This window comes from Ziziphus jujuba, chromosome 11 (assembly GCF_031755915.1).
Source record: "Ziziphus jujuba cultivar Dongzao chromosome 11, ASM3175591v1".
NCBI classification, from domain to species: Eukaryota; Viridiplantae; Streptophyta; class Magnoliopsida; order Rosales; family Rhamnaceae; genus Ziziphus; species Ziziphus jujuba.
Window position 1 is genome coordinate 22,383,430 of NC_083389.1, and position 23,948 is coordinate 22,407,377.

At 33.0% G+C, this 23,948-nt stretch overlaps 2 protein-coding genes across 4 annotated transcripts; both read left to right on the top strand.

Annotated features, from left to right (window-relative positions):
- The first annotated feature begins 12,573 nt into the window (after nucleotides 1–12,573).
- On the top strand, nucleotides 12,574–15,158 carry LOC107404597 (29 kDa ribonucleoprotein A, chloroplastic). The gene is made up of 5 exons (XM_048465823.2): nucleotides 12,574–13,014; nucleotides 13,220–13,321; nucleotides 14,030–14,326; nucleotides 14,526–14,630; nucleotides 14,900–15,158. The coding sequence occupies exons 1-4, from the start codon at nucleotides 12,655–12,657 to the stop codon at nucleotides 14,586–14,588; spliced, it is 822 nt and encodes a 273-aa protein (XP_048321780.1). The 5' UTR covers nucleotides 12,574–12,654; the 3' UTR covers nucleotides 14,589–14,630; nucleotides 14,900–15,158.
- A 2,411-nt stretch (nucleotides 15,159–17,569) lies between these two features.
- On the top strand, nucleotides 17,570–23,220 carry LOC107426320 (protein CNGC15b). 3 transcript variants are annotated; one of them, XM_016036459.4, is made up of 8 exons: nucleotides 17,570–17,951; nucleotides 18,576–18,651; nucleotides 18,874–19,423; nucleotides 20,157–20,369; nucleotides 20,586–20,878; nucleotides 21,278–21,389; nucleotides 21,751–21,987; nucleotides 22,215–23,220. In XM_016036459.4, the coding sequence occupies exons 2-8, from the start codon at nucleotides 18,623–18,625 to the stop codon at nucleotides 22,911–22,913; spliced, it is 2,133 nt and encodes a 710-aa protein (XP_015891945.2). In that variant the 5' UTR covers nucleotides 17,570–17,951; nucleotides 18,576–18,622; the 3' UTR covers nucleotides 22,914–23,220. The 3 variants fall into 3 exon arrangements, with proteins under 3 accessions (XP_015891945.2, XP_024933768.2, XP_024933774.2); XM_025078000.3 differs by lacking the exon at nucleotides 17,570–17,951 and adding an exon at nucleotides 18,029–18,049; XM_025078006.3 differs by lacking the exon at nucleotides 17,570–17,951 and adding an exon at nucleotides 18,117–18,154.
- The last annotated feature ends 728 nt before the right edge of the window (nucleotides 23,221–23,948 follow it).

A 23,948-nucleotide genomic window follows, 5' to 3' on the forward strand; every position in this document is an offset into this window, starting at 1 on the left:
AAAAAAGAAATTGTTATTCTAAGGTGCATTAGTTTTGAAAAAAAATTATAAGACACACATGTCAATTGTAGAAATGGGAGACTGTGTTAGCGTGTGTGCAAGTGCCTGTTGCTAGCAGTCCTCATTAACGTATCAAAAGCAAACCAACGCAAAGTGACTAAAGTCCAAAAAAGAAAAAAAAAAAAATCAAAACAGGAATGTTAAATGGATGGAAAACCGTGGAATGAGCAATGGTTTTGCGATTAACGAATGCGATTGTTCACTTTCGTCTGTTGCCGTTCCTTCTCTTCTTCCAAAACCCATTTACAAGCGACGAAAGAAAAATGGATTTTAATATGGGCGATATTTTTTCCCCCTCCTATCGGTGCTGATGCTTTCTGACATTCGATATTATCGCTGATATTTCGCTAAAGTTGATGACTTTTTCCTCACTGTATATATAGGTATTCATTTTTCATTTGTATGCAACATTATTTACAAATATATAATATTTAATAGAATCAATTGATATGAAATGTAAATGTAATTAAAAAAATGTTATTCTAATTTTTGTTTTAATAAGATAGAAGAATTGAGCTGCATCTTTTTTTAGTTACATTTTTTCTTTTTCAAAGACTTATTTTTAATTTAACTTATTTTACATTCCAATAAAATAAAAATTTAAATTTTTTCCTTTGGCCATAAAAAATATTTAACTTTTTTAGTATACATTTGTAAACAAATTTATTGCGAAATTGTCAAATTATTTTTGCCAAATCATTTTTATTGAAAAAAATTAAAGATAAAAATTTTGCTCTTCTTAATTTATTGAATTTTCTAACAACTCGACTGCAAATTTTTAATTTTCTATTAGGCCTATTTAAAATAATTATTCTAAATTATTATTAACAAAAATTTAACATATTTTTCATATGTTTTCCATAATTTATAGGCTATAGGAGAGAGAAAATGGTTTGATGGATGGATTTCATTTGTAAGGGTGTTGAATGTAATATTTAAAACCTGAAAGGTTAGATCTGAATTATGGCAAACCTCAGGGGAGGTATGTGGAATTTTTCCTAATATAATTAAATAAAAATATATATTTACTAATGCTAATTTTTGCTATATAATATTGGAGATACAATGTCAAAATTTGGTATTGGTGTTCATATTTACTATTGGAAGGGATATATCAACACCAAAATTTGAAAATGCCAATGGCAAAATGCAATTTGTCATTGGAGATTCTCTTAAATAGAACAAAATTACTTTTAAAATAATCAATATCCATGGGAATGATCTTGTACTCATGTTACTTGATGGATTTGCACACCTGCAGGATTTATCACAATCACAACCAAGTTTTTAGTTGTTTTGCTAAGGATTTTAATGATATTTTACAGGATTTTATGTTGTAATAATCGATGTCAATTCACAAATTAAGCAAACTATTATGTAAAATTTGGCCATAGAGCTCCCCCCAAACTCACAACAATACTTGTTTCATCTTCTCCTTTGCTTACTACAACTTGTACTTTCTAATTCATTCACTTCAGGGCTGGTTCTTAACACCGTGTAATATTATTTTCAACCAACCTCCACCATATGTACCATTCAGTGCATTTGAAATGTTGGAGCTTTAATGGCAAGAGAAATCAACTCCTATTTTTCCAAGCCTTTATTATTACTTTCAACTTCAACGTCTCTCAGAATTTCTCTAAAGGCTCATACAAAAATCTCTAAATCTTGGATATCATTTGATTGACAATAGAAGGCTCTATTATAGTATGGAAATTAATGAAATTTAAACTTGTAAGTTGGTACAAGTGGCACTGTAAAAAATCTAATTTTTGGGCAAGTGGGCAAGATTTTAGAGGCAAATACATGCACAAGACATGGAGTGTAAAAATTGGTTCTTAAAATGCTTTCCAAAATTAAAGTTTGATATTTGTACATATGATAAAAAAAATTATGGTAAAAAGGATTACATTTTAAGTCTTGTAAGTTGGTAAAGAACTTTCATAAAAAACTTTGTCCTCATACAAATAAACTAACATACAACCCTTAAAGCTTAGGAAACACCCTTATTCAGGTTGACTTATCTTTGGAACACCTTTTAAAAACTTAAAGCCATAATTCCACTTGGAAAAGTAAGATTCATATATTAGATTTCCAAGCATATATGATAATAAGTGTTTAGCCATCTGAAATGCATTCAAAATTTAGTTTTCCCATTTGGCCACTTATTTTCCCATGCATTCAATATGAGGTCAATCAATAAATAGGCTGGGCCTTTAAAATGATCTTTGTGCCGACCAGTCTATTCTTATTCATAAGCTCCATAAAACATAGTTTGATTTTATCCATCCACTAGAAGTACAATCCAAAAGGTAAACTTAGATAAAAATGGGACTTATTGAGTTTACTTCACAAAATTAGGCACTAAAATTTAAAAAAATGGAAAGCATGAAAAGTGAAAAAAGAGGAACTCCTCTATAAAAGATAATAATCATTGCCTACCTTCAATGTTTAGGTCCAAGTAAAGTAGAGTATGCAATGAATGAGATTCATGAGAGTATATGTCGTAATCATGCAAGGGGAAGTTCATTGGCTTTAAAGGTGGTAAAACTTCGGTACTTAGTACCTTACCAAAACTTCCTAACAACCTCCATAATAGCTCACATTTGTATAAACACTATGGATGTTCGTATAATAGGAAGTTGACTTGATTGGACGATTCCCAACAAGAAAAACATAAGCAAAGTTCACAATTATTACGAGGACGGCATCATGAAGTGGTGGAAGGTGAACTTTTGTCAAATATAACTTAGGCCAATACTTCAAGGTTAATTTGAAAATACATAATATGTTACTTTGGAGTGGCACATATTATAATCATGGATAGTGGAATACAATTTGACAATGGAAAGTTTAGACAGATATGTTAAAAGTATGGAATTTAAAATTACTTTTTGTCAATGCACATCCAAAAGTAAATAGACAAGTCAAAGCAAGTAATAAAGTAATCAAGATCAAATTGAAGATGAATTAAGACAAATTAAAAGGGGCATGGAATGTTTTATGGGTTTACCCAAATACTACATAAATGACACAATGATAAATGCCATTTTCTCTCACTTTTGGCATGGTGGCCGTAGTTCCAATTGAAATGAATCTCCCAAGTTACAAAGTAGAATATTACAACTAAGGAGAATGATTTAATGTTGAGGATTACTTTTGATTTCCTTGAAGAAAAAAGGAATGAAGCAAATATTACGATCATTGCATATTACAAAGCAATGGCATGGCATTTCAATTTAAGAATTCTCTTATAAAGTTTTTAGCTAGGAGACTTAGTGCTTAAGCATATCACTTTGAGAATGAAAGAGTAAGGTTACGGGTATTTGGGATGTAATTGGGAAGGTCCATACGTGGTAACATAAGTATTAAAACATGTAGTATGTTTGGAAGATATGTATGGATAAGATAGAATCTCGAGCATGTAAAGTGTTTCTATTGAAGATAAAATTCATTTGAAGTTTGATGTTTCACTGTCAGTTTATTGGAAATTTGAAGTTGAAATTTGATGCTTGGTTATGCCGTTTTTTTTGAAGTTTGGAGTTAAAATTTGAAGTTTGGTTACATTCAATTCATTGATGTTGAAGTTTCATCGCTTTTAGTTAATTTATAGTTTGAAGTTGAAGTTTCATTGTTTTCAATTAGTTTGTACTTTGGAATTGAAGTTTGAAGTTTCTTCACTTACAATTTATTGGAAGTTTTAAATTTGAAGTTTCATTACATTCAATTCATTTGAAGTATGTAGTTGAATTTTAAAGTTTTATTGGCACTCGTTGATTAGAAGGTGTCTCCATGTATAACTCATCTGAAGTTTTCCATATGTACAATTCGTTTGAAAATTTCTCTATTCACAAATTAGTGTTATACAAGCTTAAGTTGACTTTAGAGGTTAGGTTGTTGTCTCTAGGAACATGCAAGTTGTTATTGTTGAAGATGTCGATAATCAAGTTGCAGCTATGCAAAATAGATTCTGAAGGAAATAAATAGTTTATAAAAGCACACATATAAAGCCTAAAAAAATTCTGACATGTGAGTTTTGGCAAAATTCTTGTTATAGCCATGTTTTTTGGCTTTTAATTTAGGAGTTACAAAAGTTTCAAAATATTAATAAATTTATAACTTATGTTTTAATTTGGTTATTTTAATTTTAGAAGTTGGTTTTTATTGCTTGTTTTCAAAAACTTTTGTAACCCATTATGTGTAAAGCTTATATATAGATCCAAGTGCCATTATGTTTGATACCAAGAGAAAACATAGTAGAATTACTCCTTATATCTTTAGTATTCTAGTCATCATTTTAATAGAGGAAAGGTACATCAAATCCAAAATAAAAAGTTTTGAAGATGCTTGATTTCATAACTCTAGTAGATTCATTGTATCGTTGTAGACAAACACTGTAGGAACACTTACATCATGTAGGGTGAATTTGTTTCTAGAACATTGTGGTTCACAAGCCTTGAATCTAAGTCAGTCTTGGTAAAATTAATCTGACATTTACCAGATTCTTTAAAATTATCATGGTTGTAATTTTGTATTATTGAATTTAATTTTTATGCATTGGCTTTTTGTTCTATATATTTGTAATAAAAATTATATTTGTATTTTTTGATTCTTTTCATTACATGCATATTGTTTATTTTTATTTTACAATCTTAAGACAAAAAATCTTACACTAGTTGAATAGATAAAAATATAATTTTTAACCAGTCTTGTTTTTCATTATGGCAAATATTTTATTTTTATCATGTTTTAATTCTTAAAATGAAGACATAGGATTTTACTCTTTTATTCCGTTGCAATTATTTTCTCAGTTTATTTTGATTTTTGTGCTTTGTTTGTTATTTTAGGGGATATTGGCAGCTATGCACCCCGAATTTTGTCGAGGTTAACATATCGCACTTTAAACTTTTTTTTTGGCATTATGCACCCCAAACTGCTTATTTGCTCGCACCGTTGGTTCTTCTGTTAAAAATACATAGTAGAGTGATCACATGTTCATCAAGCGAGGGTAGATTATGTAATTTCACAGGCCTCGTCACATGCCTCTCACGTCTGTGATCAGGGATTAGAAACTGATATCCTCAAATTGAGATTTTGAGCTTGAAAAAGAATTGAGATTCATCTTAAGAATTCACCGATTGGTTTGATTGAGTAGAGTGTGATTAAAGTTAAAGTTTGGTGAAGAAAATTTGCATAGGGTGAATAAAAAATCATAAAGGAGTTTTACGTGAATAAAAATTGAAGGAGCTGAGTTGCTTTGAGGAGCTAAGCTTATCTGAGAAGTGAAGTTGAAAGATGAAGAAAGTGGAGAATGAGATCCCCAAATATCATAAGTGGCTCTGAAATTTTTTGTATCTTTGTTTGGGTTGTAGGTAATTTTTTGCATCTTTATTTAGTTTGTAGGTTTTACACTCTGAAACTTTCATATATAGTTTGAAAAGTGAAAATAACAGGAGGTTGATATTGGTTCTGGGTCCCATATCTCATTTTGTTTCTTTCAAAAACCTTGTTCCCCATTGCGTACACATGTTATTTATTAAATTGATTTGATGTTGGGTTATTGGTGAGGCATGGTCCCAAATCTAGGTTTTCCTAAGTGGGATGTGATCCCAAGTTAGGTTATTTTAGAAAGTTTGTGTTTGTATATGTCTAATTGAATTGAAAAAAAAAAAGATGTTAACTTTATTGTGGTTTGTGTATGTATAATATGGTTGAATTAATTATTGAAAATACTTTAAAATTCAAATGAATAAGGCAATATGCCAAATAAATGTGTGATTGGTATAGAAATAAGAATCTAATTGTTTACAATTATATTTTCTTATCTAGCATCTATGTCACTACATGTTTTTTTTACTTATTGTTTGTTTGTGTTTTAAAATACCACTGCAGCTGCTGGGTCAGAGTTCTTTACCCTTAAAGCTCACCATGGTGGTGACTTGTTTGACAGAGTGAGTAAGATAGTATACTTAGGAGGGAATGTTAGTTTTATTAAGAAGTACCATGCTGGCACTATGTGTTACTTTAGCTTTGATAAGTTTACAAAGCTATTAGGAAGCAAAAGTCAATGCTCTTATTTTTATCAAATTCTTAAGAAGAGCCTAAATGATGGTTTGGTTAGAATACTAGGAGATGAGGATGTGGTTCACATGTGCATTATTATGCCTAACAATAGAGTTATGGAAACATGTTTCATTCAGCAAGTGCCTTTGGGATTTTTGACCAATGAACCTCACAATTGGGAGGAGGAACTAGCCATTCAACAATTTGAACCCCAAAATGATCCACACCAATCCCAAGAACCAGATTTAGATACCCTTCCCTAGCCAAAAAATCATGTTCATGATTTTAACCTACATGTAAGAGAGGTGAAAAGAGTGATCAGGGCAACGTTAGTGGTAATGTGCCTTAATCACAAAATGATTGGTCTGATTTTGACATGCATGTTAATGAAGATGAAGATAGTGATCATGTTAGGGGAGGTGAAGAGAGTGATCAGGGCAATGTTGGTGGCAATGAACCCTAATCACAAAATGATTGGCCTAATTTTGACATGCATGTTAGTAGAGGTAAAGAGAATGATCAGGGTAATGTTGTTGGCAATGAGTATGAAGGTAGGAGTCATTGTAATTTCAATGATAATGACCATGATGAGAATAATGATGATTCTGATTTTCAGCAATCTGATTATGAGTTGTCAGATGATAAGGTTATGTTTAGGGATAATGTGAACAATAATGTTGAGTTCGCAATTGTTCAACCCCCTAGAAATCCCACTACTTCCACTAATGAAGTCCACGTTGAGTCTGATCATGAGTATGATGATGATGTATTGATGAGCGGGTAATCTAGTTATGAAGAAGACATTAATAGTTATTTTCTTGAATTTATGCTAAGACAGATATGAGAGATCCTAAGTTTGAGGTTGACATATTGTTTAACTCTGCAGATGAATTTAGAAAAGCAGTGAGTGAGTATGTAGTCATTGACCAAAGATCAATAAAGTTTAAGAAGAACTGCAGTAACAAAGTTAGAGTTGTTTGTGCTAACTACAAATGTGAGTGGTTTATATATACTTCAATGTTGAAAGATAAAATGACATTTCTGATTAAAACTTTGAATAATGTACATTATAGACAGATGTGCTAAGTTATTTAAGAATTCAAATGTCACATCTACTTAGCTGGCTAAGAAGTATATAAATAACTTCAGAGCTAATCCCAATTGGAAGTCAAATCCTTTCTTAACAACTGTCAAGAATGTATGTAATACCAAGGTGAGTGAATGACAATATTACAGGGTAAGAAGAAAGGGCTTTGTTGCTATACAAGGGAATGTCAAGCAGCAATACCACAGCAATACCATAGACTATGAGACTATTGTGAGGAGTTGAGGAAAACTAACCCAACCAGTAATCTGGTGATAAAAAGTGAGTTTGAAGGTAATGTAAGTAAGTTTTAGAGGATTTATATATGTCTGGGAGCCTGTAAACAAGGCTATAAGGATGTAGACCAGTAATTGGCCTTAATGGTTGCTATGTAAAAGATCACCATAAAGGTCAATTACTGGCAACTGTTGGCATTGATGGTGACAACACAATGTTTCCACTTGCATATGCATTGGTAGAATCAGATAACAAGAATATTTGGAGTTGGTTTCTTGAATTTTTTAGAGATCTTAAGATAAGGAACTCTTATAAGGTGAAATTCATTTCTAATAAACAGAAGGGTTTAGTTAATGCATTGGAGGAGTTATTACCTGAATCTGAAGACTGACATTATGTTAGGCACTTTTACAAGAATTTTAGTCTCGCATTGAAAGATTTAGCTTTGAAGCAAAGATAGTGGTTTGCTGCCAAGGTAGGAATAGTGCCACAGTTCAAAGCTAAGATGGTGAGATGGAAAAAGTAAAGGAATTGTCACCTAATGCATTTATGTGGTTGAATGAAAAGCCTCCTAGATATTGGTCTAGGTCATATTTTAGCACTTAACCAGAATGTGATATCCTTTTGAACAATCTGTGTAAGACATTCAATGGATCAATAATGGGGCAAGAGATAAGTCTACTCTAATTTTGTTGGAGGAGATTAGGTGTAAGATCATGAGAAGAATGACATTCAAACGAGAGGCAGTTGCTAGATGGAATGGAGAGATTGGACCAAAGTTTTTCAAGAAACTAAAGTCTTTGAAGGCTGATAGTAGGCAATGTATATTAATATGGGCTGGTGAGATGAAATTTCAGGTTACAGTTGTCTTTGGCAACCAATATGTTGTAGATTTAAGAGCAAATACATATTCAGGGAGGTATTAAGATTTAACAGGTATACCTTGTTCCCATGCAATTTCTACAATTTTTAGTAGGAATATAAAACCTAAATCCTTTATACACCATTGATACAAAAAATGGGCTTATCTTAAGACCTACAGTCCCATTGTCAATCCAATGAGTAGTTCAGATTTGTGGTCTAATACTGGAACACCTCGTTTGCACCTACCAATGTTTGGAAAACAATCAGATAGGTAAAAAAAGATAGGAAGAAAAGAACCATACAAGCAACAACCTGGTACATGAAGAAGTTGAAGAGAAAAAAGGTTGTGATGACATGCAGTAAATGTGGGCAGCAAAAGCATAATAAAAGGTTGCACAGGTTATCCAGAACCAAATCCAAGTTCTAGGTAATTATGTTCAATTTTTTTAATTTCAATATTAGCAATAGTATTATCTTGTCAATTTACATGTTTCTATTCAATTTCAGACATCAAGTAGCTCAGCAGCCCCATCTATGGTAATGAGAAGCACAAGGAGCAGAGCAACCCCATCTCAGCAAATAAGGAGCATAACTTAATGAGTTATGTTTTGTGCATGCAGGTTAAGAGATCACCTAGAACAACTAATGGCTGTTTGTTTATGTTGTTAATACAATTTGGTTTTTGTTTGTGTTGTAAAATTCAGCTAGTATATGGCTGTTTAAGGTAGTTTGTGAATTTTACGAAGTTGATCTTTTGTAATTATTTAGGACACTTTATTATGGCCGGGTTGTTTATATGCAGTTTATAGTAGTTTATGTATGTGGTGGTATGGATTGGACACAATAATATCGTATACATGTGTTTTGGATTTGTAAAAAGGTTATCATGTATTTAACACTTGGACATATATTTTAGAATGTATTTATAATTTTGCTTTTATGATATTGTCATGTATTGCTTTTTCCATACATAGCTTTCAATTCTTTGATTGAACTAAATTTACAAGGTGGATAAACAAATTATATTTTTTACAAGGTGGACAAACCCTAAAAATATTAACAAGGATGTTAAATACAAGGTTAAAATATATTTGATATAAACAAGAAGTTGGTAAATATAAGTTGGTAAATATATTCACAAGGTTCAAATAAATACAAGATAAAATTCATAGAAGTTGCTAATTATGTATATAGATACTAAATACAAAGTTGGTACAAGCATACTAACATATGCTATTGTCTTGATCAACTCTAGTACATATAATATAACATAGTACCACTAATCAACTATCCCTTATTTACGTTCTCCATTTGTCATCATTGTATACATAACCAACAATACACATACAACAAATCCAACAGAAACTATTTTCTTCAGTCTGGCCTTATCGTCCTCCAACTTTGTAATATCTCTTAGCAGTCCAAGTATTACCCTTGTTGAATGTTGACACATTGGTGGATCATAGCATTCAAAGAATCCACATCATTTTCTCACATTTTTTTGCAAACATAACCTAAAAAATTTAACAAATAGTTACTACTAATGGAATTAAAAAATGAAATAAATGAAATTTCCTATTGTATAATGATCTTAAATTGACATTTAACTTAACAATGTGAAAGATGCAATATTTTTAAAAGATAAAAATATGAAAAGATGTTCTCTATTTTCTTCTACATATATTTTAAAAAATGTTTACAGATTTTTTAAACATAAATGATAATATACCTTATATTTTGGACACCCATGAAATCTCCTTCCTGAGCTAATGTTAGTCCATGAAGTTCTTTCCACGACTGATATTCTACAATTACAGAAAATTTGCTCCATCAATTCTTTGTTAATATCTTTCAGTGAAAATTCATTCATGTGCTACAATTTGAACTGCAATGTCTATAGGAGGTGCTTTCTTATGCAACTTAAGCTACAATGAAAAAATTCTTCGTCAATTTTCTTGAGCCATACTGTCCTCTTCTCACATTGGCTTCGCCATTTTTCATAATTTCACCCTCCCTCTTGCATTTCAGAATTAGGGCTAAAATTCCACTTTTGAAGCTCTAATATGAGAATAGTGAAATTACTTGATTTACCCTCGCTTGATCAGCACGTGCACAACACGTGATTATTCCTTATGCATTTTTAACAGAAGAACCAACGGTACAAGCAAATAGGAAGCTTAGGGTACAATATATCAGTTTCGACAAAAGTTCGGAGTGCTTAGCTGCCAATATCGCTTATTTTAGTTATTTGCTTTAAGTTCTTTTAATTTACATGTGTGTATTATTTTTCTACATTTTAGATTCCTTTAGGCTTATAGATGTTGTTCATATTTATTTTAGTTTTGGATTTTGATTTTGATCAATTAGCTTGCTGAAATTTCAATATTCCAAACCATGTACAAATAAAGCCAAATTTTTAATATCATTTTTTGAAAAAAAAAAAATTCTTATGGAAAAATTAAACCTGGGTTTTGAGGTACATTAATATTCGAGTAAAGTGGTGAATAATTTTAGGATCAATTTGGCCTAAAGATACCCATTTTTTGAAACTTTGCTTTAGTTTATATCTTTAAAAACTTTATGGATTACTCTTTTAAAGGCCTTTTTTTTGGGGCTAAATTAACCTTAAATTTCAGTTCTCCATATTGAAACAAAAAAATGTTATTGATCTGCTTGAAAATGGTGGTTGAAATATGAGAAACGATTGGATCTTTCAACAAGGTCCACCACCCACATATTAGGAAACCGAATTTGCTCTAAATCTGATCGGAGGTTGAAGAAGACTATAATTGGGCAGGGTTGTTTGGGTCAAGTCTAGGGTATTTGGGTTAGCTTGGTGGCTTGGTGGAAGCTAAAGTCAGCTTGACTGAAGTAGGAGGAAATGCGAGCTAGGCTATTGGTGTATGGGCATGAGTGTTTTGGGCCTAGGTCAGCTGATGCAAGAACACTTGTATTGAATGTGCGAATTTGTCTTAATGATACTATGGTTTATGGGTCTCGAATCCAAATTAGTCTCCGTGGAGTTCTTCTGATATTTACCAGATTCTTTAAAATTATGATGGCTGTAATTTTGTTTTATTGAATTTAACTTTTATTTTTGATTTTTGATTCTATTTTTTTGTAATAAAATTTATATTTTTATTTGTTCACTTTTTTTTTAATACATATTATTTATTTTTGTTAAGCATGATGATTTATTTATTACCAAGCAAAGGTGAATACTATATTATGTGAGAACGGATCTAAAATATGGGGATGAGTTTGTTTTCCCAACTTGCTACGAAGTTGCCCAACTAACAAAGTACCAAGAGTTTTGTTCTATGTTGTTGAAGTATATTCGCTTTTTTAAGGACACAATTGAAAGGAAGATAGAAGGGGATCCACAACTTCCTAGGTAATAAGAAGTGATGGTTTGAAGATCATGAAACATAAAGCCATTGGTTAGAGAAGAGCTTGAAGTAGAAGACCTAAAAATTCGATTGAAGTTGGTTTTGACTGTGGAAAAAATAGAAGTTGCCTAAAATGCGAGGCTAAAAATATGATATTCATCAACAAAGGAACTTGAAAGGCAATGGACTATGCTTAAAGCTTCCACAAATTTAGAAACAAAGGGAGCAAATGAAGGTTTAATGGAACTTGAGAGCCCTAACAACTAAAAGAAAATTAGGAAAGAGATTTTTGGTCATCTTAGAGCCGAAACTCTATAAAAATGATTTCATATATGCATTATTGAGGTTTTATACTTTCATAAATTCTACTTCTTGTTTTAGTGTGTTACTTTGATTTTCCAAATTTCACCTAAAATAAAAATAACAATTGAAAACTTTTGAAACTTTATAAATGATCTTGTGGTGCAATGAATGGCCGAGAGAGGTGAAGACAGAGAAAGGACCCAAAGCCAATAACCCATCAGTGTTACGTGGGAAGGCATCCAATGGAGATACCTTACAACGCTTTGCAAGTTGCACATATACCTTCATGAGGCACAACTAGATCTCCCAGCTGCCATCTTTATCGTCAATTGGCAATTAAAACCATCAACAATTTTGATTCAATTTGGGAAAACGCCGAGTCTATAAATCCACTTGCTTCACTTGTGTATACACTGAAACTTCGTGATCTTCACCGCAGCCTATCCATACCCCACCTCCAATTTTCCAAATTACCCAAACCACCCTCCTACTCTGACGCCCTCTGTAAATATCTTTTCCATTTATTATTATTATTATTATTATTATCGCGTTAAATATCTTTATTCTTATATTAAAGGTTGTCTTCTTTACCTTCAAAACCCTCCCTTCCTCTTCAACATTACCTTATCCGTAAGAAGCAAAAGCAAAGCCACCATGTCTGCCTCTGCTTGTGCTTCGTCTTTAGTCCTCCCTTCTCTATCACCCAAAACTCTCTCTCTCTTCACTCCAAAGCCCTTTTCGCTCTCTTTTTGTGCTCTTTCTTCAACCCCTCTCAAGCTTCAAGCGAACCTCATTTGCGTTTCTGCTTCTAGAGGGTTTGGGAACTTGTCTTCTCGGTTCGTCCGCAACGTTATTTCTTCCGACCTCGGACTGGGAGAGGGGGTCTTGAGCGACACTGGGGCGTCCAGTTTCTCCCCTGACCTCAAACTCTTCGTGGGCAATCTTCCTTTCAGCGTTGACAGTGCCCAGCTCGCTGGTCTCTTTGAAAGTGCTGGAAATGTTGAGATGGTTGAGGTAAATTTTGAATTTTTTTTATTTTTTATTTTATTTTTTTGAAATTTTGGTGAAAATGATATGTGGTGTGATTGTGGGCTTAGGTTTGGGTGGTTGAATATAAATGGAGGTTTCGAGAGGGTCGATTTCAGAAGTTAATGATTTTTTTATTTGAAAGAGAAAGTACCCCATTTCGTTTATGTAATGAAGTGATTGCTTTTATTAGGTGATTTATGACAAAACGACTGGAAGAAGCAGAGGGTTTGGCTTTGTGACTATGTCTACCATCGAGGAAGTTGAAGCAGCTGCTCAGCAGTTTAATGGCTATGTAAGTATGGCTACTTGTTTGATGAGATATGTTAGAATAAAACCATCTTTTGGAACCATGTTGCCTCTGGCAATCTGCGGGTGCTGTTCTTGGAGGGTAAAAGATATGTAAAATTTTGTATGTTTTGCTTGGTTGCTCCATTGGCAGCTTCTCAGCAGTTTAATGGCTATGTAAGTATGGCTACTTATTTGATGAGATATGTTAGAATATAACCACCTTTTGCAACCATGTTGCCCCTGGCACTCTGCCGTGCAGTTCTTGGGAGGTAAAAGATATGTAAAAATTTTGTATGTTTTGTTTGGTTGCTTGATTATGAAATTTACATTGGCTATATTGCTTTCGTATTATATGACATAGCTTATTGACCTTTATTTTGTCAATTTCAAGTTCCAAAAAGTGAATGCTTTCATATTGTAATCATTGATTGAGTTAAAGGTGGAGACTCGTCAGCCCACTTCACCAATAGTCTTGGCCTCTTGGGAGTTTGGTCCATGTTAGAAACTGGGTCAAGCTTTGTTTCGTAGATGTGGAAAAGTTTTAGTTTGGTGCTTAAATGTAAAGCCTTGCCTGAGGCAGAATTTTTACTTTATTGATTGGTCAATACCATAACTTCTCTGCCAAAAATTACTGTTTATTTGTTATTTTCAAAGGTTTCATTTCTGAGAAGTATGAAAATTTATGTAACCAAGAATTTGTGACATTCTGTAGGAGCTTGACGGAAGGCCATTGAGGGTGAATTATGGACCCCCTCCCTCACGTGGAGATGCTCCTAGAGGTGGCAGAGGTAGTTCAGCAGGTTATGATTCTAGTAACCGTGTTTATGTGGGTAACCTTTCATGGGGTGTTGACAATGATGCTCTTGAGACACTGTTTAGTGAGCAAGGGAAGGTTTTGGACGCCAGGGTGGTTTATGACAGGGAGAGTGGAAGGTCAAGGGGTTTTGGTTTTGTAACCTACAACACTGCTGAAGAGGTCATCAGTGCCATTGAATCCTTGAATGGTGTTGTAAGTATATCATACATTTAATATAATGTGTTAGAAGATTTATTTATTTATTTAATATACTTTTTTCCAAACATATCTTTCCATGGTAGAGGTATGGTAGGATTTAAATGCTTGCAGTTGGCTGTGTTTGTAATTTGTTGATTATCATTTTGGCAACTTAAATTTAGAATTTTAGAGCTCAAACTCTTGTTTTATGCAGGATTTGAATGGAAGAGAAATTCGCGTCACCCCTGCAGAATCTAGGCCGAGGAGGTCATTCTGAATATTGAATCTTCTAAATGGCCTGAGCCAACAACAGACTGGGGTATAGATCTTATACCTTTTCCTATGGAGCTCTCTTACACTGTTTCATTTCGTTTACTGCCCTCCTACATCTTCCTCCTCAATGTGCTTGTATTGTACAAGTACAGTGCTGGAGACAGGCCAAGTTATTTGTTTTAATTAAATGATTGATTTCCAACAATTGAAGAGGTTTTTGCTGCATATATCGAATTTCATCTAAACTGATATGAGGCTTTTGCTCCGTCCTAAACTGGACCATTTGTCCTAAAATGTGTCATTTCTTCATAACAGGGAGTGAGAAACTGTGCAGCTGCACTGCAGCACTTCATTGAAGAATTTGCATAGCACATGCCTTTGACACATTTGCCTCTTGGTATGGTGTTTAGTTTTTGACATATATCCCTCAAATGGCTGGGAGATGCAATTATTATGATTTTGTTCTTTCTGTTTTTTACTATGTTCTGAGTACCTTAGTTCAGTAATGGAACTGATATTTGTTGTATCATTTTCAACGTAAATGGATCTACTTGGTTTTTTGACTCCACAAAAAGATGTGCTGGAACATTACTAGCCATGCCAATTTGCAATTGATCCTAGATTTAGAACTTTTTATTCATGGACGTGCTTAATTATGGAAATGCCAAGAAACTTTGTAGACCTTTTGTGAAGTAAATAGCTGAGTCGACTGCTTGAACATATTTAGTGATTTTTGATCAGGAGGGTTTAGGCTGACCACTTCCTGAGGGATGGGTCCAAAAAAAGTGTTAAGAGTAGGGGTGAGTTTTTACCGGATCTGTTTCTAATGAATCAATCTATTTATAGACATTGCCATAACGGGACAAACATATTTTCTATAAAACGCTTGAACAAATTCGCTTATGGTCTAAGAACAAAAAGAGTCAGATTGATTGCTATATTAGTTTGTATTAAGGATGTCGTTTTGTGCCCCCCCCCCCCCCAAAAAAAAAAAAAAAGTGTTGAAAATAAAACGAAGCTTGAATTTAGATGACCTCTGGTGGTACTTAGGTTTGATCGTAGGAAGGAGACTACTATAGTAATCTTTGCTTGTCTGAAGACCATGAAGCCATATTTTTACCCAGAAAGACAATCCTGCTACTTCCAAATCATGACCAGTTGAAGATTGTCCTAAAATGGAAATTCCATGTGAAAAAAAATACCATTTAAAGATACCTTGAAATGCTTTTTACTGCCTGCCAATTGATTTTATTTTTAGTTGGAGAATGCAAAAATTGTCAAACTTTGTTAAGAGAGAGCCAGTTTATGTCTAGTGATAATGATATACCAGTTCTGCAAGGACAAGGAAATTCCATGTTTAAAAAAAAAAAAAAAAAACAAAAAAACAAAATAAAAGATACGTTAAAATGCTTTTTACTGCCTGCCAATTGATTTTTTTTTTGGTTGGAGGACGCATAAATTGTCACACACTGTTAATAGAGAAAGCCAATTTTTGTCCAGTAATAATGACATATCAGTTCTGCAAGGACGATGAAATGGTAAAATCATTCGAGTTTTGAGTCCCTAATTCAGTATAAACAAGAAAAAAAGAAAAACAAAAGAAAATAATAATAATAAAAACAAAACAAAACAGATACTGTGGAACTCTACATGTGTGCATCTCAATCATGGGTAAGTTTTATATACAACCTCGTAGTATATCAACAGTGTGACCATCAACGATCATATGACATTTAAAATCAATAAGGCCCCTTTGATAGAGTTTTTTTTTTTTTTTTTTTTGTTCAAAAGTTCTATTAGATGGTCAAAAATTTTTTTATTCAAAAATGAATATATTTGTCAAGAATTAACAAGCATTTATTGACAAAAAAAAAAATTTTTTTTTAAGCTGTTTTAAATAAATTCAAATTTTGTGCATATTTAATTTTTTTTTTTTTGTTATCTTATGTGGAAAAACCAATGAACATTTAAAAGCATTTAATATTTTTTTTTATTTACAACAAAATATTTATCAGTTTTTATATAAATTCTTTTTTTTAAAAAAATTTATTATATAAAATTCTATAGATAAAAAATCTACCTTTATCAGCTACATGAATCCAAAACTAAATAGTTATCACAGTACATTCAAAATTTAAAGCACTCAATTTTATTGGGATGACAATTTACCCAAAACTGCCCTGTTTCTGCAGTGCCCTGCTTCTAACGGGGTAGAGATTTCCTGATAAATCAGGATGGTGGAGTGAGGATGGGATAAATTTTTTGTCCAAATTGGAATTAGAGCATGGTTGGGGAATATAGTCCAGCCACATTTATATGTATATAATAAAAAATATTATATTATTTATTATATATATCTTGTATGGATTATATTATTTATTTTACATATATATATATATATATTATATGATCTAAAAAATGATATGAAAGCTTAACAAGTTTCAAATATAATATTTAAAAAAAATGAGTAGAAAATTTTAATTTAAAAAAAAAAATAATTCAACTTGAAAACAATGCGGGGAATAAAGATCCCGCCCTAATTCGAGGAATGTTCGTCTCACCCCGACTCTTACCAAAAGGGAATAAGCGGATCGGATCCGGGATGTCACCCTAATTCCGCTTTACCCTGTTACCTTCCCTTTTACAAAATAAATAGCATATGGACTTTGCCATACATTTTATATATATATATATATATATAAGATTAGTATATGCTAAATGGTTTTGTGACTAGTACGACATACATTCATTGTAAGAAAATAAAGAAATGGAAGAAGCGGCTAGTTTACCAATCCAAATGTATTGGACTTCCAAGTCAAAAGGATGTGCCATATATCCAATTTTTCTTTTTATAGAATCTTATTCCCTCGTTTGTCGGGGAATACATAGAAAAAGCCCGGATATTGGGATTCGACATTCTCAATATTTGTTAAAAATCACATGTGGGGTCCTCCTGCTACTTCAAAAAGGAGCGTGGCGCGCGTGGACTATTAGCACTGTTTCCATCAGCGGCTTCCAATGGAGTCCTGCATTCCCATTTTTGTTCTTCAATGTTTGTTGTTTGATGCATTTCATTTATGTCGGTTTCTTAATGATTCTGAAAAATGGCAAATTTTCAAAACTTACCAAAGTGGGGTTGTGGGAAGAATATATACTGCTGTAGAGTCAGTGACAATGGTTTACCAAATAAATTAAAGAACTTCTTCTTTTTCTAGACAGTGTTTTTAATTATTCCTTATTCTGTTTTTTTATACGCTTTCTTTTTAATTTAAGCCCATTAAGTTTTGACGTTTCCTTATTCTACCCCGTACAAGTTTTTATCATAGATTCATGCTTCAAAGAAATGTAAAAAAGTAAAACTATGAAGGTAATTCTCTTTCTTCTTCTTCTTCTTCTTTGTTTTTTAAATTGTTTGGATTTTGTTCTGGAAGAGCTAGGATTCATGCTGTTCTTCTGTTAAAACTTGTATTAAACCTTCTTTCTTCGTTTTGTTATTTGAGAAATTTGTATGATATGTTTTGAAAGAGAGTTCATATGTTGTGAGGTTTTCATTGTTTCTGCTAAACTAAAGTAAATACCTATTTTTTCTTCAATAAATATGATTATTTGATTAATTTATTTATCTTATGGTACTGGAATTATTTGCTTTCTCTTTATGGTCCATTTTTAATCTTTTGGAGGGAGAGCACTAGAAAAAGGATTTATCACATGACGAATTTTCTTCGATCTTAAGACAAAACTTTTTTTTTTTTTTTTTTTTTATTTAAATAATTATTTCATATGCAATGTGGAGCTCACAGGTTTTACATGCTCTTGCAACTAAAAAAGAGGCGCTACTTTGCGTTTGAGCCTCCAAAAAATTTATTTTCTTTTCACATGATTCATGGTAGATAAGTAAGAAAAGTTTGTTTTTATGGTTCACTTCCAGCTTGAAAACCATAGTTTCCTGGTGATTTATTCCTCAGAAATGCTCTGCTTTATTTTGTTGCAGGTAGAAGTCACTGATTGAAGTCAGAAAAACTTGTCTATCCAAGCGCTATGGCTCATGGTCAATCAGATTCTGTAAGGTATAGGCTGCTTATGTAACTTGTTCAGTAAGTTTTACAAGAACTTCCAATCTGGAACACTTAATTATCTTCCATTAAACTCGTTTCCAAGTCCCAATGTTAGGCTGCATTTAGTTTGGACCTATATAGAAATCGGCCACCTTTTTTTTTTTGTTTTTTCTCTCTTTATGTGGTGGCATATATTAATAAACTTTTATTAAGATTGTTCTTGCATAATTACAGACATCATGATGATCTTGAATTGCCAAAGTACACATCAAACAGAGGAGGTCATTTGATATTTAAACTGATCTCCAAAGTCACTGGAAAAATTAGAGCTGACTTTAGATCAAGGAAGGTTAAAAAGGATGAGATAGGGAAGGCCTTTCGTGGAAAAGTGTTATCTAGAGTCTTCTCTGAGGATTATGAGGTAGTGGAGAAGCTGATATTGGATCCTCGAGGACCTACTGTGAACAGATGGAACAAGATTTTCTTAGTAGCATGTTTGATTTCTCTTTATGTGGACCCTCTCTTTTTTTACTTGCCAGTGGCAAAGGGTACTATGTGCATGGACGTATGTGTAACCCTTGAAGTCGTTCTTACTGTCATTAGGTCACTGGTTGATGCATTTTACATTATTCAGATTCTTGTTCGGTTCAAAACAGCTTATGTTGCTCCATCCTCTCGTGTATTTGGGAGAGGAGAGTTGGTTATTGACCCTTCAAAGGTGGCTTCAAGGTATATTCACAAGGATTTCTGGCTTGACCTTGTGGCTGCCCAACCCCTTCCACAGGTATGTCACTAGTTGCAATAACTGAAGTATGTGTAGGATAATTGTGAGTAGTAATGATAAGAAGCTATAAGCTCCATAATTGAGAAATGTGAATATAATATATGTGTGTGTGTATAAAACTTTCGGTGAATGTTTATGAAATTAAAAATTATAGGATTTTTGAACAAGTATTCTCAGATGTTACTTGTTTCTGGGAATCAATAAACCTTGATTTACAAGTCTACTTTTCTAGATAGAAAAATTTAACACAATATCTTGGATGGTTATAGCACTGATCTTTCATAGTTTTCTTCAAATCCTGTGTTCAAACTTTTTATTTGTTTATTTTCCAAGGAGTGGGAAATAAACTAAAAAAAAACATTATGATTGTTTTCAAATCGTAATTAGTTATTGGGCATCCAATATGATAGTTTGTATTCCTCGAAAATCAATTGAAGGTAAGGTGCTGAAGTTATGGTTGCTGGAAGGAATCTTATACTCCTTATAAGCTAGGTTTCATTCAAAAATTGCTGAGAAACACATTTTTTTTGGTAACTTATAGCCTTGAGTCCAACTTTTGGCTTACTTATATAAATCATCTGTATGTGTGTAATTTTTTTTTTGTCCTTTTTGGGGATCAAAGCAATGATGTTGAGTATTCTCAGCAGATCTATAGTTTCACCGTTTACATTGCAGGAAGAGATATCTTTGCTCAATTTTTAAATTTATAATTTTGTTCTTATACATATTTCAGGTTTTGATTTGGATAGCAATACCACATTTAAGGGGTTCAAGAGTGAGAAGTACTAGACATGTCCTTCGCTTAATTATCTTATTTCAGTATCTCCTGAGGCTTTATCTTATCTTTCCCCTTTCATCTAAAATTATCAAGGCTACCGGGGTTGTTACAGAAACAGCATGGGCTGGGGCAGCGTATAATCTGATTCTCTACATGTTGGCAAGCCATGTAAGTACTGTCTCTCTACAATATTGTTCGTCTGCATTTTGAAGGATATTTTTATACTAGGATTCATAGGTGATCTCTTTCTACCTTCAATGGATTTTGATAAGACTGATGTAAAATGATAAAGTAAACTCTTATTGTTTTCACGTTTTTTGGTAGCAGTTAATGTAGTTATTCCAGCAGGACCTGACTTTGAGCCATTTTGTCTGTTTTAAGTAGGTTTTAGGATCTTGTTGGTACCTCCTGGCAATTGAAAGGCAAGAAGAATGCTGGAACAAAGTTTGTAGTCTTCAGCATCCAGAATGCCAATATTGGTATATTGATTGCCATAAAGTTAATGACCCCGGTAGAGACGCATGGTTCAAATCAAGCAATATTTCAGGTCTTTGTGGTGCAAGTAGTGAATTCTTTGATTTTGGCATTTATAGTGATGCCTTAAAATTTACTGTTATAGAACCAAGGTTCTTGAACAAGTACTTCTATTGTCTTTGGTGGGGCCTCAGGAATTTAAGGTAATGGATTCACTCGATTGCTCATTCTTTGACAATCTAATTCTGTCAGTTTAAAGTGTGTCATGTCAACCTTTTTTTTTTGGCAATAGTGTGTCATGTCAATTTGATATACAGACTCACTTTTCTATGAGCTTAAACTTTTGAAATTCAATGTGATTTAACAATATCATCTTACATTGTTATGCTTTTGAGATTAATGGTAATTTAACATTAATACACAGTAAGACTCACACTAAGACACACCATGATATCATTTTGAAAAAATTACTCATATTCCATTGTATACTGTGCAATTTAAATTTTACATCTAGGGTGCAATTTTTGTCTCAGTTAATCAAGGGTGTACTCAGGCATATAAGCATTATTCATTTCTAACTGCTTTTCAATCTGATACTACAGCTCTCTGGGACAGAATCTTTTAACAAGTACATATGTTGGAGAAATAAATTTTGCTATTATCATTGCAGTTCTAGGATTGGTGCTTTTTGGACTGCTTATTGGGAATATGCAAGTAAGTCCAACTTTCCATTCCAACTTTGGATGAGATTTGCATGCAGCTTCAAATTTTCATTCTGTTTCCTATTAGATGGTAGATTCTAGTAATTCTCAATTTATTCTTGTAGCAATTATTTCCGGCCAAGTAACTCAGCAAAAGTTTACAGATTTTTCTAGATAAGCCAATGATAAAGAGAAATACTAAATATTCATTGCGATATACAAAAAATTTATTTCCATGATAAGATTTTTCAACGGAGTTTTCTAGATCATGCTAAGAGATCACTCTTGGTGACAATCATTTCCCTTGAAGCTCATTTGTTTGTACAAAATTCTGAATCTGCGTGCCTGTCATTTTCTTTTTCCTTTATCAACAGACATACCTCCAATCCACAACCATGCGACTGGAAGAGTGGAGGATTAGGAGGACTGATACAGAAAAATGGATGTGTCATAGGCAGCTACCACATGAATTAAAACAGAGTGTGCGTAAGTATGAACAGTACAGATGGATTGCAACGCGAGGAGTTGACGAGGAAGCTGTTCTGAAAGGTCTCCCCATGGATCTCAGGCGAGATATCAAGCGCCATCTCTGTCTTGATCTAGTTAGACAAGTAAGTAATTTTTCTCTTATTTTTTCATGTTCAACGCACCTATGTACAACTTAGTAATGCACATAGCTTGCCAATGTTTGAACTTATGGTGTAATATTCATGTTCCTCTCTTTAACGGAAGATGAATATAAATATCACCTGGGGGAATTTTATGCGGTTACATACTCCAGTACAATTCGATGTTTTTAATCTAATTGTTGATTTCTTCTTCATGAAATGTTAAAAAGGTTCCACTCTTTAATCAAATGGATGAAAGGATGCTGGATGCAATATGTGAAAGGCTAAAACCATCTCTGTGCACTCCAAACACTTGCCTAGTTCGTGAAGGTGATCCTGTCACTGAGATGCTCTTCATAATCCGAGGCCATCTAGATTCTTGTACAACAAATGGTGGTCAGTCCGGCTTCTTCAATTTATGCCACCTTGGCCCTGGTGACTTCTGTGGTGAGGAATTGCTGACATGGGCCTTGGACCCTCGGCCAAGTGTTGTCCTGCCCTCATCCACGCGAACAGTGGGATCCATTAGTGAAGTTGAAGCTTTTGCTCTTATTGCAGAGGACTTGAAGTTTGTAGCTGCTCAATTCCGGAGGCTACATAGCAAGCAACTAAGGCACACATTTAGATTTCACTCGCACCAATGGAGGACATGGGCTGCATGCTTCATACAAGCTGCTTGGTTCCGCTATAAAAGACGGAAAGAGGCTTCTGAGCTCAAGAAAACACAGAGCTTTTTGGTATCTTCTAATGCTCCTGGAATAGAGCAAACTAATACACCATTGCCTTCAATGGGATCAGGCTTTTCATACGTGGCAAAACTGGCAGCAAGTACTAGAAGGGGTGGGAGCAAGCGATGTGGACACGAATTTGACATGCTGAGTTCTTTGCAAAAGCCAGTTGAACCTGATTTTACAGTTGAAGAGAGATGATGAGATTAGATTCCCTCCATTATATTTTAGGTTAGCTCACAATTCGTTCATATTAAAAGCACCATATGGGAATGCCTAAGGATTAGGAGTAACATCTTAACATTTACCATATGAATGCATGGTTCATCTTTCTTATATCAATTGTGATAGTTGACTGGCTAGTGTTACTGTCATACAAAGAATATATGTAAAGAAAAAGAAAATCATTGCGAAATTAAGTATAGGACATAGCCATTTTCTTTGAAGAGTGAGATTCCTCTTTGTACAAATATTCCGGTTATGGGAATTTTTTTTTGGCTTTTGTTTTTGTTTTGTTTGTTTCCCTTTTTTTTTTTTTCCCCTCTTTCTCTCTCTCTTTGAAATCTTTCTGTTTCTTCTCTTCTACTTGTTCAATATTTTGGCAGGAAAAATCTACTTTGAATTTAGATTTTATCTAAAACATAAACTTGAAAGATGAAATTATACGGTCCTATAAAATCATTCTAAATTAAAATTTGATTCACTCATGGCAGATCGCAAAATCTAATGTGACACTCTTGCAGAGTTTTGAATTTACATTATAGGCATGTGTCTGGAGTTTTTATTTTTTATTTTTTTATTTTTTATTTATTTTTATTTTATTTTATTTTTTTATTTAAAATAAATTTGCGGGAAGGGAACCTTTCTCATTGTTTTGAGTCATATTTAACATGCATTTTACCTATCTCATTGTTTTGAGTCAAATTTAACTTGCATTTTTTAAAATGGATGTTTTCCAATTCACCAACAAAAAAAAAAAAAAAAAGGGAGAAAAACAACAACACCAACAACAATGACTTAAGTTTCGGGCCTCAGGTCCTTTTTTGGCTTACCCTCAACTTTTTAATATTTTGATTTTTGTTATGGCTTATCAAACGAACATCCATATCTAACATCCAAAAAATATTTTGATTACTCAAAGCATTTTCAATGGTAAATATGGATATATTTTTATGTAGCATATAAATTGACATTATTTAAATTTAACTGACATAAATGAATAGTCAATTATACAAT